General features: G+C 53.4%; 8 protein-coding genes across 8 annotated transcripts; 4 read left to right on the top strand and 4 right to left on the bottom strand.

Annotated features, from left to right (window-relative positions):
- Positions 1-126: 126 nt before the first annotated feature.
- Z517_05289 (uncharacterized protein) lies at positions 127-1,929 on the bottom strand (the record flags this gene model as incomplete). The annotated part of the gene is made up of 5 exons (XM_013430616.1): positions 127-482; positions 562-752; positions 805-1,181; positions 1,248-1,382; positions 1,438-1,929. 5 exons carry the CDS (start codon positions 1,927-1,929, stop codon positions 127-129), a joined length of 1,551 nt encoding a protein of 516 aa, XP_013286070.1.
- A 736-nt stretch (positions 1,930-2,665) lies between these two features.
- On the bottom strand, positions 2,666-3,907 carry Z517_05288 (uncharacterized protein; the record flags this gene model as incomplete). Its single annotated transcript, XM_013430615.1, has 1 exon — positions 2,666-3,907. One exon carries the CDS (start codon positions 3,905-3,907, stop codon positions 2,666-2,668), a length of 1,242 nt encoding a protein of 413 aa, XP_013286069.1.
- A 1,020-nt stretch (positions 3,908-4,927) lies between these two features.
- Positions 4,928-7,252, top strand: Z517_05287 (pre-mRNA-splicing factor cef1; the record flags this gene model as incomplete). Its single annotated transcript, XM_013430614.1, has 1 exon — positions 4,928-7,252. One exon carries the CDS (start codon positions 4,928-4,930, stop codon positions 7,250-7,252), a length of 2,325 nt encoding a protein of 774 aa, XP_013286068.1.
- A 479-nt stretch (positions 7,253-7,731) lies between these two features.
- Positions 7,732-8,478, bottom strand: Z517_05286 (uncharacterized protein; the record flags this gene model as incomplete). The annotated part of the gene is made up of 1 exon (XM_013430613.1): positions 7,732-8,478. One exon carries the CDS (start codon positions 8,476-8,478, stop codon positions 7,732-7,734), a length of 747 nt encoding a protein of 248 aa, XP_013286067.1.
- Positions 8,479-9,203: 725 nt separating this feature from the next.
- On the top strand, positions 9,204-11,021 carry Z517_05285 (proline-tRNA ligase; the record flags this gene model as incomplete). Its single annotated transcript, XM_013430612.1, has 1 exon — positions 9,204-11,021. One exon carries the CDS (start codon positions 9,204-9,206, stop codon positions 11,019-11,021), a length of 1,818 nt encoding a protein of 605 aa, XP_013286066.1.
- Positions 11,022-11,586: 565 nt separating this feature from the next.
- Z517_05284 (uncharacterized protein) lies at positions 11,587-12,313 on the top strand (the record flags this gene model as incomplete). The annotated part of the gene is made up of 2 exons (XM_013430611.1): positions 11,587-11,776; positions 11,931-12,313. 2 exons carry the CDS (start codon positions 11,587-11,589, stop codon positions 12,311-12,313), a joined length of 573 nt encoding a protein of 190 aa, XP_013286065.1.
- Positions 12,314-12,673: 360 nt separating this feature from the next.
- Positions 12,674-14,668, bottom strand: Z517_05283 (uncharacterized protein; the record flags this gene model as incomplete). Its single annotated transcript, XM_013430610.1, has 1 exon — positions 12,674-14,668. One exon carries the CDS (start codon positions 14,666-14,668, stop codon positions 12,674-12,676), a length of 1,995 nt encoding a protein of 664 aa, XP_013286064.1.
- A 1,091-nt stretch (positions 14,669-15,759) lies between these two features.
- Positions 15,760-18,087, top strand: Z517_05282 (uncharacterized protein; the record flags this gene model as incomplete). Its single annotated transcript, XM_013430609.1, has 1 exon — positions 15,760-18,087. One exon carries the CDS (start codon positions 15,760-15,762, stop codon positions 18,085-18,087), a length of 2,328 nt encoding a protein of 775 aa, XP_013286063.1.
- Between the last annotated feature and the right edge of the window lie 7 nt (positions 18,088-18,094).

The raw sequence follows: 18,094 nt of genomic DNA, 5'->3' as shown, positions 1-18,094 counted from the left end.
CTCATTGCGATCCCTATACCGTAGATGACTATCACTATCACGTATACTGGTACGATTCACCTTTCCAAAGCAGGCGTTGCTCCTCACGATACTCTCCCAGGACATCCGTCCCATCCAGCCTAGAGTCTACATCTCAGCGACCTCTTTAAGCTCCACAGAAGGCCCTTCTCCCGCCTTCTCCGTCTCTTTCTCGGCACCTCCTTCCGGCAGAATCTGGCCGTGCTTGTATCTGCGGAACTGACGGATAGGCACCTTCGCCCTGAACAGGTGGTCGATCTCTTCGAGCGAAAAGCCGCGGCACTCGGGCACGCAGAAGATGGCAAAGAGGAGCGTGACGAAGGCGATGGGCCCGAAGATGAAGCCGATCTTGGATCCGAGGTCTGCGTACGGCGCATAGAGCAGGTACGGGATGGTAAAGGAGACGACGAACTGCGTGACGACGGTGAAGATGCTGGATACCGTGTATGTGATGTCTCGCATGCCTGTGTCCCGATGGTGGGATATTAGCCTTTTCGTTTCACAGAATGGACAGACTGTGATGGGTGAACCGAGCAAACATACGTGAGGTGGGTATTTCAGACGAAAGAATGTGGTAGATGGGACCCCAGCCAAAGACGAAGCCCAGGTAGTAGACGGTGAACAGGGCCGTGAGTCCGACTTTGACATTTTTGCTGGGATCCGATATCGTCCCGAGTCCACCGATGGCGAGGAATGTGGTGGTCTGAATGATGGACCCGATAATCAACGGAGGTCTGACCATATACCATTAGTCTGGGGAAATCCCTCTTGTAGAGTGAAACTTACTTGCGACCGATTCTATCAAAGAGATACATAGCAGCCAGGATGACCACAATCTGCAAGGACGTGTTGATGAGGAACATCTGGAAAGGATTCGGTCCATGAAGGTCGGTCAAGAAGATGGTGCCGTATTTGCTGAATAGTCCTTGTCCGCTGATCTGGATGCTGATGTTGGAGCCGATGACGATGAGGGATCGCTTGCGGTTGATCCCCTGCCACATCTCCTTGAATGTGCCTTTGTCATTCGTGACGGCGACGATCATAGCCACCTGGTCACGGTATTCTTCCATAATCTCCTCTTCGGTGAATTTGCCCTGTCGATATAGCCGGAGCGACTCCAGGGCTTCCTCTGACCGTTCTCGGACAAGAAGCCAACGTGGGGACTGACAGCAAGAAGTAAGCAAGAAGAGTGGATTGAGATTATAAAGTGACTTGAACGACACACTTACCTCGCGCATGAACAAAGATCCGACAAAGACAACCACTGGGATAACGAAGAAAATGCCAAAGGGAATGCGAAACGCGGCCTCGGTGTCTAGCTTGCTCGTCCCGTAGGTAATGCATGCCATGATGAAAGCACCAACCTAGACACAGGGTTAGCAAGTCACTTCCACGCCTGTAGAAAGCACCTGTACTCACCATTGTGCCGAGCTGGAACGTGCCGATGATCATCCCTCGGATCTTTGGGGGAGCGATTTCTGCCTGGTATACGGGAACCGTGACAAGCTCCTGACCAAGGTACACATAATTAAAAATGCGACCGACGAGGACCTGTTCTTTCTTCTGTGCCGTGACAAGGAGCAGAGCAGACACCACTGCCCACACAGACATGACCCAGAACGAAGCCCTTCGTCCCCAACGTCGAGCAATCCAACCACCTGTGATGACGCCAAAGGCTTGACCGACGTAGGTAAGGCTGTTCAAGAGCGAGAGGAAGTACGGGTCCAATGCATATCGTTCCAGTTTAGCATTGTAGTGACCGAACTTCTTGTTAAATGTAGACATGGCTTGGGTGTTGGAGAAGGCGACGAGGTCCATTCCGAAATTGATTTGAGACAACATCATGACCGTGGAAGCAAACGCCAGTTTCCCGTTGACATTCTCCGTGATCCTATTGTTGAAGGACACCATGATGTTTGTGGCCTGGCGCTGGACAGAGCCTGCGCTGCGAGGTATTGGAGGATAGCGGCCCAAGTTCTGAAATGCGAAGTGTCTTGAGCTTAGGAGGTGGAAATCGAAGGCTTCCAGACCACAGGGAATTCGACCCTTCATATACAGGAGCCAACAAAGGGAGAAGGGTTCAAGAAGGCATCGTGAAAGCGTGAGATTCCCCACCACTTCAATTCTACCTCGTATACCCCGTGGGGTTTTGGCTAGAAGCTGACCCCGTAAGTGCCTATGGTCGAGATCTTTTGTCAGTAGTGCATCCGTTTGCCGCACTCTCATTGATCAATCATTCCGAAATCGCTAAGAAAAATGGATCCCAAAAGCTCGGCCGAAGCAGAAGAGCGAACAGGCCATGGCTTCTCTGAAAGCGGTGAATTTTCAGACCGATGAGATTGAGTAGTGGCGGATACAATTTTGGACAACAGGGTGAAAGATTTGACGATCAGATTCAAGGGGAAAGGTAGAAAGATGTTACGAATGATTGCGTGAAGGTTTCGTTTCAAGAGGGAAAATACCGGAGGACAACATCAGTCAGTCTTTGCTGGACGACTGACCTCCCGACTAAGTCTTTTCCTCAATCAAATACCTCAGAGGATGCTGGAATCGGCAAGTCTGTCTGTGCGTATGGGTGTCTTGCAGGTAATGCAGAGCCTTGCGAGGCTGAGAATAGACCTTCGCCAATATCGCGACAGTTGCAACCCTATTTCCACAAGACACACATCGGCCCTTCTGTCCGACCTCTCTTAAAATCCTCTCGCCCTTGTTGGCCTTCTACACTCACAAAGCTGACCTTGTCTGGGGTAGATTGGTATGGCTCGACTACCTTGACACTAATTCGACCTCTCACCTCGCCCAGCAGACCTGTTGTTGTGTCCCTTTCGAAAACGGTAATGTCCTGACTGAATTGATGGGCAATGGCAACCCACTTGTTTTCCGCATCGTTGGAGAGTGCAAACATTCGGGGGTGCTTACCCCGAGTCGATTGAGATTGAAGAAATGTCAGATGGCGGTCATCATGTGCAGGGTCGGCATCGACGGAGTAAACTGTCAGAATATCGTCGTCGACTCGTGTCAAGTTACGGTTCGACGCATAGACGAATCTCCCGTCGCTGCTAACAGCAATCTCAGCCGCCAGGTCTTTGTGCTCGGCTGGTGTGGGAGCGAGGTCTTCTCCCATCGCGGAAAGGGTCTGCTTGAACTCGACTGTGAGACCTTCCGCCACTTCAGTGTTATACTCCAGAGAAAAGACACGAATCGAGTTGTCCTTCTCACTGATGAGGTACATGTATGCCTTGGAGGGACTGATGGGATTGAATGCCACATGCCGAGCCCCTGCTGGTGCTGGTAATGGGATGCTGTGAACCTTGTTGACTTGCTGGGGGCTTTTAACAGAGTAGATGTCTAGACGATCCATTGTCCGGAGCGGAACAAAGAGAAACTGGCCTGTAGGATCAAATGTTGCTTGATGCGGGTGTGCTTCCTTAGGTCCAGGATCCAACTGGTTGTAGTCAACCACAAACGTGGTTGCGCCAATGGAGCCATCTTCGAGTAATGGATATATTGACAACGTCGACGCCGTAATGTTTGCCGCTGCCAGGATCTTTCCGCCGGGGCTCACCTCACAGTGAACACCTCCCTTTCCGTGGCTGCTTGCGTGGTTGAGGAGCACAAGCCTATTCCCAGTCTCAGTCGAAGTCGCAGGGGAAGCTCTCTGAAATGCGAATACGCCACCCGATCCGACATCGCTGTCCGGGTAGTTTGTACGGCTGATGCTATAGACCTTATCGCCGAAGGAGGTGAGCCACCCCGGCATGAAACCAGCATTCGTGTTGATTCCTACAACATACAGAGATTCATTTGCTCTTTTGCTGGGATCGAAAGCAATCTCAACGATCCCAGTGCTTTGGAGAGCAACGTAAAACCCGAGCGAGGCATTGGCCATCTCAGCAGCTGTGCTTAACTAAGAGGCGATAACTGCGTTTGTTCGTCTTGTACTTTGGCGTATTGAGGTCTTCAGTAGATGCAGCTCATCGGTTAAATAGTCGGCGCTTTCTGGCTCGCGCCTCAACTTTGCATGTCGGAGATCAAATGCTGAATCTGCCTGGAGAACTGCATGAGGACTCTTCCCGACAGAGACACGAACTTCGGATCGCCTTCAATAATAGCCTTCAATATATGTCCCGATGAAGCTCAAGGGTAGACATTTTGCCACCACCGGAGTCGAGAAATGCGAGCGACTCTGAATGAAGTATTCCGAAAATCGCAATCAGCCGCACGCACTCCCCGTTACGGCAAAAAGACTGTCCATATTAGCGACATGGCATCGAAGTTACCTTTTCCCCCTTCATCTGCCAGGCCTGTTACCCCACATACCGTTGTTGATTCTCACATTCTTAGCTCGTCGAGATAGCACGATGAGCACGTTAAGACAACCAAGTGACCCGGTGGGAGTCAGTGTCTGTCGTCGGCGAGAATCCAAAGCCTCAATAAGCACCAACTTTGGGCATTTACCGTCAACAGACTCAAAATCATGTACCCACGTACCAAGCATGCCAAAGGCAGATCGAGTCTTGCAAAGAGTCCAGCAATCAAAGGCGACTGGGTTTCCCAGCCTAACTTCCTCGTGTAATGTCGCGGGTAGCAAATGGCAAGCCAGAGTACACGTTTTGGTCAAGCGCACCTTGCGCCATGACATGCGATTGGTAGCCCAGGTACAGTAGCAAAGTACATTGTAGTTGTAAGGGACTGAGGAGATGAAGCTGCCATCTCCAGAACTGTAGCGATGAAACTCGGCGCCAAGATTTTCCGCTCCGAGCTTCGACTCCACTAAATCACTTAGAAAGTTAGAACTTCCAAAGTCCCTTCAAAGTCGCCTCACCAAAAGGTCGACAATCTACAAAATCCGATCTGAGCCTGTTCTTGCACCGTCGTCCAACGCTGCGACGGCTCACCCAACGGCAAGATGCCGGTCGTCAAAGGAGGTGTCTGGACAAACATTGAAGATGAAATCCTCAAAGCCTCAGTCTCCAAATATGGCCTGAACCAGTGGGCTCGAGTTTCGTCGTTGCTCGCACGAAAGACCCCGAAACAGTGCAAGGCGAGATGGACAGAATGGCTCGACCCGGGCATTCGCAAGATCGAGTGGTCCAAAGAGGAGGATGAGAAGTTGCTACACCTGGCAAAGTTGATGCCCACACAATGGCGGACGATTGCGCCCATCGTCGGAAGAACGGCCACGCAGTGCCTGGAGCGCTACCAGAAGCTCCTCGACGAAGCAGAAGCCCGCGAAAACGATGAATTAGGCCTCGGAGGACCAGAGGGTGGAGAAACAGCAGCGCCAACGGGTGACCAGGTTCGAAGACTGCGCCCTGGTGAACTTGACCCTGACCCGGAATCAAAACCTGCGCGCCCGGACACCATTGATCTGGACGAGGACGAGAAGGAAATGCTCAGCGAGGCGCGGGCACGTCTAGCGAACACACAAGGCAAGAAAGCCAAGCGCAAAGCACGCGAACGCCAACTGGAGGAGTCACGGAGGCTTGCTGTACTGCAGAAACGACGGGAGCTCAAAAATGCGGGCATCAATATCAAAATAACCACCCGCAAGAAGGGCCAGATGGACTACAATGCCGATATCCCATTCGAAAAACAGGCTGCGCCTGGCTTTCACGATACGCAAGATGAGATGGCTAAGAATGAGCGCGAGCGGGAACTGTTCGACCCCCGCAAGCAGCAACTGGCACGAAAGAGACAGGGAGATCCCGAAGATAACCTCGATCCCAAACGACAAAAACAAGACAAGGACAAATCAACATCCGCCGCCGCTGCTGCCGCTGCAAGAGCAGGACAAATGCAACGACTACGAGAGGCCGAGCAACAAAGTAAGCGACGAGCCTTGAACCTGCCCGCCCCTCAGGTTAGTGAAAGCGAACTGGAAGAGATCGTCAAGATGGGGATGGCAGGGGATAAGGCAGTGAAAGCAGCTGGGCAGGAGGACGTAGACGCACGCGGGCTTGTCTCCAACTATACGAATATGGTCGGGGCTACACCAATTCGAACTCCTCGAGCCCCCGTAGAAGAAGACCATATCGCAAATGAGATCAGAAATATCAGAGCACTCACAGAAACACAGTCATCTCTGTTGGGTGGAGAGAATACACCTCTGCATGAGGGTAGTAGCTCGACAGGCTTTGATGGAGTTGCGCCTCGAAGACAGCAGATGGTCACTCCCAATCCGATGGCGACGCCCTTGCGCCAAGCTGAAGGTGCAGGACAGTTTCCTGGTGCCACTCCTCTGCGCACACCCCGCGACAATCTGACAATCAATGAAAGAGGCGAAAGACAGCTTGTTGCTCAAACGCCACGGGACATGCGGTTAGCTGAAAACGCCGCAAGACAGTCGCTTAGGGCGAAGCTCTCGTCCCTACCAAAACCCAAGGAGACAGAATGGGAACTGGAAGTCTTGCCATCGGAACAAGAAGAGACTTTAGGCAGTGTCGCCTTGGACAGAGAAGATCAAGATGAAATCGACAGGCGGGAGCGACAAGCCCGGGAAGCAGCAGCAGCAGCAGAGTTTAAACGACAAACTCAAGTCTACCAACGAGCTCTACCTCGACCGACCACCATCAACTACAACGCATTAGCCTCAGAAGCGACGTCCATAACTGATCCGATTCGAGCAATGATCGCACAAGAGGCGGCTCTTCTCATGGCGAATGACGCAAGCAAGTTCCCTCTTCCTGGCTCCAAGGTGATTGGCAAACATCCCCAGTTGAGATCGCTGCCCGATGACCTGCTGGAGAAGGCTCGTCAGCAGTTGAAGGCCACATGCAACGAAACAGATCGTCAAGCCTACGTCGCCGCAGTTGAGGGCCTTGTCAGCTCGGAGAGAGAAAGAAACGCGTTACCGCTCAAGTTCACCGCGAACACAACCACAGAAGAGTATTTGGCTGCTTTTAAATCCGCACAACAGAATCTTCTCTCTGCCGCAGAAGCAGGCAATAAACTCGAGAAGAAGTTGTCGTTGCACCTGGGAGGGTATCAAGCACGGCAAAAGACCCTGAAGCAGAAGATTTCTACGGTCTATGAACAAATTGAGGAGCAGAGGGCACAGCTGGACGCATTTAGGACTTTGCAGATCGGGGAAGAAGGTGCTTTGGCACGGAGGTTGGAGAGGCTGAGGGATGAAGTAAACTTTGTGATGAGGAGGGAGAGAGAAGCACAAGAGGAGTATCGCGAGTTGAGGGAACGAAGTGCCGAGGTGAACGGCGTGAATGGCCATTCATGAAGAGACATACAACCTCGTCAATATCGAGGATGAGATTGAGATCGATGATATGTGACTGGTGGGCAACCCATGGAGTTTTATGCTCAGCCTCGTGGCCTCTTTAGACATGCTTCGATCCAGCACCCAATACCAAACCCCTTTACACCCCGTTCACCAAACCATTTCATCCTTTTTTGTTTTTTGCAATTCCCTAACGATAAGTTCCTGCAGCGAATATTCATGTGTTCTGCGCTCCAGATGGTCCTCAAGAGTTGGACATGTTGAGTACTATTGTCTTGCGCTGCCTCCACTCCTCCCACTGTAATCTGCGTCGCCCGCAGTCCACCTCCTGCCTCCAACATCCTGCCACAACGGTAGAGGATGAATGTTATATCCTCATATCCCGCGCACACACCACCGCGCAACACATAACCCAACCCCCCTAACTTGGTGAGGTCTATTCCTCGATCTGATCCTCGCCCGCCACGTCGAAACCACAATCACAACCAATCACTCTGCTCCAGATCCTCGTCGGTGATACCGTCCTTGGGGACCGAAAAGTAAGAGTACCAGACCTTGACGTCGCGGACGTACGTGGCCTTCTTCAGGCCCGGGTACCCGCTGCGGTCCGTTTCCGGGTTGATGTGGTCCGGGTTGAAGTCGTCGGGGAGGTAGCACTTGTCGAACTGGCACTTGCACACGTTCTCCGGGTTGTTGATCTCCGGGTACTCGCCGAAGACGCAGGGGCCTTCGTACAGGCGGCAGGTGCCGCACCAGGCGGCTTCCTGGTCCGTCTGCGGCCACAGCGGGGACGTGAGGCAGGTCTGTCCGCGTTGGGCGTTGCCGTCGGCGTCGCAGCACAGTTCGGCCGAGGGCGGCGGGTTAAAGCAGAACTGGATCCGGGTGCGCGGGTTCGTCGTCTTGAGGGACTCGTCGTTGGCCCGGTCGCAGAGGTACCGCCACTTCCACAGCGCGACCCGGGCGTCGGTGAAGCAGCTGCGGTTGAATTCTGGGATCGGGAATGCCGCGTCCTCCTGAGACGGCCAGGGTGGTGGGTGGCCGACGTATGGCGGGTCCCAGGACTTGGACTTGAAATATCGCTTCTGGAGCGTGTGTTGAGGCGGTTCGACAGAGTGGACGGTAACGTTCACGGGGACATTCTCTGCTCTGGCGGTGGCGGGGTGTGCTAGTGCAGAGCAAGCGAAGAATGACACGGCCACGGCGGCAACGAGGTGGGAAGAAATCATCTCGCGGGTGGAGAGAGGTTGCTAGAAGAAACTGAGGTCGGGAGTCACCAGAGATTGTCGAGATACAGGGAGCTGTTGGATGTTGTGCACTGCGAGACTAAAGGTCCTCAAGCACCACAAATTTTCGTGCGGGTCTGGCTTGGGAAGGCCGTGTCAGCCATACCGGGAGCACTTTGCAGTACTTGGTGAGCCTATCAGACTAGGTTATCTCCTCGATGGGATGGTATGAGTGCGAGATATCAAAGGATGAGCAGATGATTGGCTGTATCACAGACTGATCCCTTCTGTGAGTTCCTCTGTAATGTTCAAGAAACCTACCTCATCTTGGCGGTCACTTTGCTTCTACCACATAATGGTGGATAAGCATTCCAACTGGAAGACTAGTCATCTTCTAGTTGCACAGTACCAGAGACCAAGATCATTTGTGAGTCTTGGAGGTTTGGGAAGATGAAAGGCCTGCGATTCCTCATGTCAGCCTCGTCGTCGATGACCCGTTCTAGGAGGTGAGACGGGTGTTAAGCTTCTTAGCTCACTTGGCATCTCACTAAACTCGTCGACTAACACAGCTTGATAGGCCGCCTTATGACCTTCAACTCGACTCCTACTGCTCAAAAAGCTTCATCTAGAAACTCGAGACGGCAGCTCCTCACAATATGTTCGATTACCAACAGTGACACACCAATGATGCTCTTGAGTGTGTGAATGGAGTTGGACAGAAATCAGAGATGAAGTTCCCGATAGCATCTTGGACGCCCTGGAGAGCAACACGGCCTTCTACCCAATCGAGGTACTTTGGCGTTCGAGGAAGTCATGACTCCTCGACACAAAGAATATCTGATTTCTGGATCCCCACCGTCAACGTACAAAAGCACGATGCTGCCCCTGACGCTACCCAGCTGCTCATCCGGGCTGGCTATCTCCGCCAGGCGTATGCCGGGATTTTCCAGATGCTTCCCCTGGGGCTGCGGGTGCAGGAAAAGCTCGAACGGCTCATCGACAAGCACATGAGATCCGTCAAAGCCTCCAAAGTCTCTCTGTCGTCCATGTCCTCGCAAGCTCTGTGGGAGAAATCCGGACGGCTGAAACACGGCGGCGAAATGTTCTTGTTCAAAGACCGGAGGGATACGGAGTGGCTGTTGGCACCGACTCATGAAGAAGAGATCACCACCCTCCTCTCCGAGATCATTCAGACAAAACAACAACTCCCGGTCCGACTGTACCAGATTGGTCGAAAATACCGTGACGAGAAGCGCCCTCGTGGGGGCCTGCTCCGGGGCCGCGAATTTCTCATGAAAGACCTATATACTTTCGACTCCACCCCTGCTCATGCTCACGTAACGTACGACCAGATAAGAGGCGCATACCGCAACTTCCTTGACGAGCTGAAGATCAAATACGTCGAGGCGAGAGCTGTTTCTGGCGACATGGGGGGAAACCTCAGCCATGAGTACCACTTCCCGAACTTCGCTGGGGAAGACATTGTCATTACATGTTCGGAATGCGACTATGCACATAACGAAGAATTTATTTCGCAACTGGTGTATCCACCAAGACCGCTTGAAGTATCCAATATCGCTGCGGATGGCAAATCGGGAAAGAAATATATCGAAGAGCACTTTCTCAGCACCGACCGTCTCAGTCTTGTACGTGCCATTGGTCCGTCACTGCCCAACGACATCGCTCAAGATAAAGCCGTATTGCGAACCATCAATGCACATGCGGTCAAGGCAGCTCTCAACGGTGTCTTAACCATAGATACAGGGTTGGAACAACCAACTGAAACATTCAGGGAGTCTGTAGCCAGTGCCACGGCGGATGGCTCAAAAGAAAAGTTGGCAATATACTATGTCCTCGACTCGCGTGTCCGGCTGGAAGACATCAGCAACCTGATTGCTTCTCCTCCCATTAACCAGCAACTCGACGCATATATTATTGAGGCTCCACAAGATGACAAAACCGGTGGCATGAACTTGCTGAACCAGCAATCGGGGGATCCCTGTCCAGAATGCGGAAATGGCAAGTTGAGCGTGGACAAGGCGATTGAGATCGGCCACACCTTCCACCTTGGCACCCGTTACAGTTCTAAGCTTGGTCTTGTGGCCAGGCTGAGCGATGGGAAAGAAGCGGTGCCTGTGGAAATGGGCTGTCACGGCATCGGCGTATCTCGCTTGATTGCAGCAGTCGCATCGTGTCTTTCCGACGATGTTGGTCTCAATTGGCCAAGAGCGATTGCGCCTTTCGAAGCCGTCGTTGTTGTTCAGCCATCCCACGCCGAGAGGCTGCGTGCTGCCGAGCAGCTTTGTAGTCAACTGTCCTCTTCGGACTTGGGCAACGTCGATGTCGTCCTGGATGACCGACAAGAGCAAGGCATGGGCTGGAAGCTAAAGGACGCGGATGTCATTGGATACCCTGTCATAGTGGTTGTGGGCAAAGGCTTTGATCAGGGGAAGGTCGAGGTGCAGTGCCGCAGGCTGAAGGTCAAAGAGGAGGTCGACATCAGCGACGCGGTCGGGTTCGTGCATGATCTGTTGAAGCAGCTTTGATGTTCCCTCCACCCAAAAGCGATGTGTAGTTAATACTGTACTCTAGGATACCCTACTCGCACAATGTAAGACAAACTCATACATACATCCAGATATATCCCGGATGAGCGGTTTTGTGAGATTGTACAAACTTCTGCATCGAGAAGAAAGTACCGGATGGGTATGCGCATGGGGCAGGTTGCACACAGCCTTGTCCCGCGAGGCTGCAATGAATGGCGCCCACTTTTTCCCCGCCCTGCTCTGATTCTCAGAAAATAACCCACGACAAGCTCAAGACAAAACTGAACGCCAACACCTCGTCCTCCTCCTTGAGTCTGAGTGCTTACTTGCTGTTATCCCCTTATCTTCCCTGAATCTCCAACAGACAAGTCGGCAGGGTATACTCCGTACAAAGACGACAGGGAGCGCCAGCAACGACCCCTCACAGGAGAGATTCCCACTTCCGAATTCCCGTCCCCCCTACCCTGAACGTCGAGACTACAGCAAGAGAGAGAGAGAGAGAGAGACAGATGCAGCATACCGAACACGCTCAGGCCAGGAAGAGTACACATACACATAAAAGAAGATGTCCCAGTCCGGACAGACGCCCGTCGACATCACCACGCTGTCGGTGCAGCAGATCTCGGCGCTGCAGGCTCGCCTGTCCCAGGAACTCGAGCACCTGAGCACGTCGTACCAGAGGCTGCGTGCCGCGCAGTCGCGCTTCCGGGACTGCATCCGCAGCATACAGGACGGGGTGCAAGGGAGGAGTGGAGGTACATGTGTTTCCCTTTTTTTTCTTTTCATTCTTGGATGCGGTGGTCGTGGTGGTGGTAGTATCACACGGCTGTGCAAGCCAGAATGATTTATCACATTCACATACATTGAACGCTTTATAACTAACAAATTACTAACGGCTCTGCGAAACAGACACGCCCCTGCTCATCCCGCTCACAACCTCGCTCTACGTCCCCGGCACGCTGGCCGCGCCCAAATCCTCCACCTCTGCCTCGTCAACTACGAAATCGTCAAAACCCCCCACGGTCATGGTCGACGTGGGCACGGGGTTCTTCGTCGAAAAGACCCCCGCGGACGCGACAAAATTCTACCAGGGCAAGGTTGAGGAGTTGACCAAAAATCTGCAGGACATTGAGAAGGTGGTGGGCGGCAAGACGGAGAGTCTGAGGGTCGTGGAGGACGCGCTGCGCCGGAAGATGGTCGAGGAGCAGCCCATGCAGTTCGGTGCTGGTGGTGCTGGGCGACAGGCCGCGGCGGCGATGGGAGGACCAAGTGCGAGCGGATCCGCAGGGTAGATGAAGAATATCTCCCGAGTATGCAGAGTGCCAAAAAAAAAACAGGAGCGTGGGCGACATGAGGAAAAGGGAGCGCGGATAGAATAGGGACAACTTTTAACGGGAAAAAACTCATCTGAGGTATCTATGCGGTGAACCTTTGGCCCTTGGGGGTCCTTTCACTTCTGCAGCAAAGACACTGCTCAGATCCTTTGAAGCGTAGAGCTTGGAGAATCAATCTTACAAATCATGGCATCGGGCATGACTGAAGGCAGCTTTTCCTGTCGCTCGCTCTCAAGGTCCTCTCCCCAAATCAACACCACCCCCAACAACCCGTTTGACGACCGTCCATCGCTTGTCTGATTGTTGCCTCAATTCAGTTCAATTCAGTTCTGTAGCCTTTTCCTTTCCCTTGCCGTTCTCCAGACGACGAATGGCCGCTGCCAGATGATCCTGGATCTCCTCAACTTCGCCCATGAAATTCTTGAACCCTTTTGGCAGTGCAGGCCCGTACTGATCTCCGCCTTCAGGGATGAATGTTGCCACGGACTTGACCCAGCGGACGTCTTCGCCGGGCTTGACACTCGCAAATTCTCCCATGAGGTTGTCCCAGTGCGGATAGTAGTACAGGGCGTGCCACCTGGTCTCGACCGGGACCTGGTTCTCTCGACCTGGTAGTTCATCGTAAACGTCCTTGCGGCGAAGTTCGAAGACGCCGTCCGTATTTTTGAATCGCCATCTCAACGTGACCAGCTCTGCAACACGTTGCAGTTTGCGCTGGCCGGGTGGATACTTGGCTCGTCGCCGTGCGAGTGACTTGATACCGTCCATCGGACGCTCCATAGTGACATTGGCCTGGAATGAGGACATGTGTACTTTGGTGGTCTTGTCGTTGCGAAGGGGAAAGGCATCAAGGGTGATTTGATAATCAGGTCTCTCAAAATCGATGAGGCTGACTTGAAGTCTTGAGACCGTGTCACCCAACTCTATCCATCGCTTCTCCCGGCTCTCCGTCTCGTCTGTGCCACTTGGGTAGAAAATAGTCTCAAGCCGAAGGATGGTGTTTGGTGATGTCCCTTGGAAGTCAAAGAAGGCTCCGTAGTATTCCGTACGCTCCGAGAACACGCCCATTGATTCGAGTACATCTGGAAGATCCGCAGCTTGAGCTTGCCGGACCGGGATACCGTTCAAAGTCAATTTGATCCGCCCTTTTGTGACCATGTCGTAGAATTCGCCAAACCCGTAGCGCTCGGCCCCGTCGGTTGGTTTCTGAAAGCGCACGAATCCTAACTCGCCAAAGGCCACCCTCATGCGTACGTGCTGCTGTGAGAGCCTAAGCCCCTTGATGGAAGAATCAATCGCCTTTTTGATTTCTTTGCGATTGTGAGTATGAGCTTGGCGTCTCTTTTGATCCCATTTCTCCTCTTCGGCTGGTGGAGTGCCGTGCAGAGTGGGTAAATAGGTACCCGATTTTGGGTCGATGTCTTGAAGTGCCACCTCATCTCTGCAAACCTCGTGATCGGGGAGATGCACAAGGTTGAGCGTCCGGAGATAATCTCTCGCAGAGATATTCTCCTTGATCAGATTCGCCATCCTCGTCATTATGGCATGAGCGTCCTTTTTGGACTGGGCTCCGATCAATATATGTGGCGGCTCGGTCAAAGGAAACGCGATGCGACAGCCGAACTTGCTTCTAAGTTGATCAAGGACTTCAGCGTTGCCTGTTTCAAATTGTTCAAGGTCCATGTCTTTCGGCCACAGGAGAGCAGCCTCGACCGGGAAGTCAATTTGCGCCTCACGGAGTATCTGGTCGAGTGCTTTCTGGCGATCCTGTCGGTCAGCTCGATTTTCGGCTCTGCCATCAAGTGCATTGTATTTGGCCCAGGCAATCGGTCTCGGCTCTGCGGGCGATTCCAGGACATCGCGTTCCCACCGCGCCACCGCGGCCTTGGTATCGGCGACCTGATGGGGTTCACCCCAGATGAAGAGCCTATCCTCTTCGTCCTTTGGGTGTTTTATGAAGGATCCGGTTTTCGCCATGATTTCTCGGAGTACTTGAAGTGGATGAGTCGCCCTGTTGCCACTCCACGCCATAACCCGATGCTGTTTCCAGGTCGACGCGAGCTGATAGTCACCATTCGGTGCTTGACCACTCTCGAACTGGAGCTGAGCAGAGCTCTTGCTTGCGGGAACGGTGGGAACTTGCCATGGTGGGATAACATCTCGTCTGTGTTGGGTAACAAGAGGCGCCTGTCGTGGTGGGTAGAAGGAATCTACAAAGGGTTCGTTCTGAGATCGATTTGGAGGCTCCCGTCTCAGCGCAGATGGGTATGCTGGTCCTGTGGGTGGATGGAAATTGCCATTCTTAGTGGCCATTCCATGGTTGAACACATCGGATGGTGCGTATGAAAAGACGGAATCGCCCGGTAAGCTCGCCTCCTCCCATCCTAGAAGATGTTAGATGCTAAGCTAGCATAACAGAGAGGGAAGCAAGAGTATGACATCTGGGTGAAAACCTACGATCAAGGTCGAGACCGTCGCCCTCATGACTGGATCGGCAAGTCAGCTCCCGAACAAACCGCACGGTGATCTGTTGGACTTACTCGCTCATGATGACTGTTTCTGCTGTTGTTCAAAGATGAAAGCAGTCGAACGTTCCATAGAAGACTCTAGGGGTGACGGAGGAGTGAGCGGTGGGCAAAAACTTTTGCGTTCAGCAAATAGTGATACAGGTTCAGCAACAAAGGGAAGTCCTCCTCAGGCAGTCAAAAGCGGCGTGAAGCCGACCTCATTGACCAAACAGCCAAGTCGCTCAGGAGCAAATGTGACGGGTTCCAGGACTTCTCCTCCTTCAAGACATGAAAAACGCGGGTCTAAATGTGACAAGCCGGGGGACATGTAGCAAACAAGAGGGTTTACCCGCCCGTCTCAAGACGCAGGCACACGCTTGTTGCTGGAATTAGATCCTGTGCAACAAGGACCTCCAGGTGGCAACCACAGGGAGTAGACTCATAGAAGGAGGTGGTCAGTTGCAAACCTCGGCTCTGCAGGTATGAGCACGTTAACGGGGTCAGGACTGTCAATGAGCACTTGTGCCAGTTTAGACAAGGTTAGTACGTGAAGTTAGGGATATCATTGTCCATTGGCGTTATAGCAGGAGAGAACCACAAAAGCAGCGGAATTCTCTCCTTATCAACGACGTCCATCGACAAGCAAAGTGCATGAAGATGAGCAAACGACGAACTGCACAAGACGAACTCTCGCGAATCAACGCAGTGCAGGAGCCAAGACGCACTAACCACATCAAGGTTAACACATCCTTCCTTGATTGATTCTTACCTAATACGCGTCGACGCGTTTTGGCATCAAATCGCCAACCAAGCAAGCCAAGTTATCAGTTGGAAGCAGTACGAGGTAGACCAGGCAAAGACTACCATAGTCTTCAGTAGTCGCTCATCAGTCTCGTGATGCCCAAGCAGAAGAGATATTCGACAACGGGAGGCCTTCACCGCGAGGACTCAGACGATGAACTCGGATATGAAGATCACCCCTGGGAATGGATTTATGAAGACAGCAGCGACACAAACCCCCAAGAGGATGACTCCACGCCCTCGAAGAAGCGAAAAGCAAATGTTCTCACCCCCAGAAAGGCTGCCATTGTGGGTGCCCGCATGGGCTCCTTCTCAGTGCGAATAGGCGACTCGGTGCTGCTAAAATCTCCCGAGCAGGGAAAAGATTGGGTGGGATTGGCGTGCTCGTTCTCCGACACCAACGAAGATGACGAGGACGAAATGTGCGTCTGCATCCAGTGGTTCTGTACCCCGGAGGAGTTGATGTTCGGGAAACGCTCAAAAATCCCGAGCGATGTGTTGCCCAACGAATCATACATCACGGCAGACTTCAACATGAACCCATTGACAGCCATAAATGGAAAAGCTACGGTGTTGTCGAAAGAGGCCTTTTTCAAGAGATATCCTGGCGGAGAACCACCAAAGTCCAAGTCAGCTGCCAACCGCTACGCCAAGACGATTCTGTGTCGGCGAGGGGTCAAGCAGAGAACGGTGCGATTCACCGAGGACTTTGTGTGGGAAGAGATCTACAAGGGACCGGAAGACCTCTTGGACTTGATTGATTGGATCAAAGAGCAAACCAAGGGCCGGAAGAAACAGCCTGTAAAAAGTGAGGATGTGGACTATGAGCAGCAAAAGGAGACGGTCGACGACGAGCCCCGGACGCCTCACAAGAGGAGGAAAACGACGGCGACAATTTCCACCCCAAAGTCTTCGGCCAAGGCGTCCAAGTACAGCACGCCGACACATAAACGGATCATGATCAAGAAGCCTATAGAGATCACCCCACTGGGGACTCGAGTCCTGTCCCCTTCTCAGTACAAGTCGACACCCTACTCTCACGCCCGAGCAACACTGCACGTTTCTGCTGTCCCGACGGCTCTCCCTTGCCGCTCCAATGAGTTCCACACGGTCTATTCTCATCTCTACTCGGCCATTGTGGACGGGTCTGGAGCATGTATCTACATCTCCGGGACCCCGGGCACGGGCAAGACGGCCACGGTACGGGAAGTGGTCGCATCACTCCACGAGGCGGTTCTTAATGAAGAATTAGACGACTTCAACTTTGTCGAAATCAACGGCATGAAGGTCACGGAGCCGCAACAATCCTACTCACTCCTGTGGGAGGCGCTCAAGGGAGACCGCGTCAGCCCGCACCACGCGTTGAGCCTGCTGGAGCAAGAATTCTCGCACCCTTCGCCGCGGCGGATCCCCTGCGTCGTGCTGATGGACGAGCTGGACCAGCTCGTGACCAAGAGCCAGAGCGTCATGTACAACTTCTTCAACTGGCCGGCCATGCGGCATTCGCGCCTGATCGTTCTGGCGGTCGCCAACACCATGGATCTCCCCGAGCGGACGCTGTCGAACAAGATCAGTTCGCGACTCGGGCTGACCAGGATCACGTTCCCAGGATACACGCACACGCAGCTGATGGAGATCATCTCCTCGAGGCTGGAAGGTGTCCCAGGCAACATCGTTGACAAGGACGCCGTGCAGTTCGCCAGCCGCAAAGTCGCAGCCGTGTCTGGTGATGCTAGACGGGCTCTCGACATTTGCCGGCGTGCGGTGGAAATCGCAGAACAGTCTCAGGAGAAGCAGAATCCCGCCTCTGCGGATGCCAACGACGATGACGTCGTCCAGATAGTAACGACCCCGAGCCGCAGAGGCAGGAACATCCCCAAGGACAAAGATAATGCGAACGGGCGGGAACACGAGCCGCCTCCACAAGCGCGACTTGCGAGGGTGACGATCGCGACCATCAAACAGGCCATCAACGAAGCCACCTCGTCCCCCGTCGCGCAGCACCTGCGTTCTCTGCCCTTGGCCGCGAAGCTGCTCCTCGCCGCGATATCGGCACTCACTCGACGCACGGGTGTGGCCGAGTCCACGATGGGCGACATCTCCGCGGAAGCGCTGCGCATCGTCGTGGTCGCGGATAACAATGCCGTGCAGGATTTCCTACGCGCCGAAGCAGAGGGGGAAAAAGAAGACGATGATGATGCAGCAACAGCAGCAGCAGCGGGAAAAAGCGCCTCTGGTTCCATGGTGCCCCGTATCCTGGCGCTTGGAGGGGCCTCCATGGCGCTGGTCCAGGCTGGCGTCATCGCCATGGAGACCAGGGGAAAGGGGGAGAGGGCAGTAAAAGTCAGATTGCGCGTGGGCGAGGAAGAAGTCAAAAGCGCCTTGATGGGGGACCCTGAGGTCAAGGGACTGGGGTTTCAATAAGGTATCC

The sequence above is a fragment of the Fonsecaea pedrosoi genome (genome assembly GCF_000835455.1).
Source record: "Fonsecaea pedrosoi CBS 271.37 unplaced genomic scaffold supercont1.3, whole genome shotgun sequence".
In the NCBI taxonomy this organism is placed as follows: Eukaryota; Fungi; Ascomycota; class Eurotiomycetes; order Chaetothyriales; family Herpotrichiellaceae; genus Fonsecaea; species Fonsecaea pedrosoi.
Note: the sequence above shows the minus strand (reverse complement) of the source record. Positions and strands in the feature narration are given on the sequence as shown.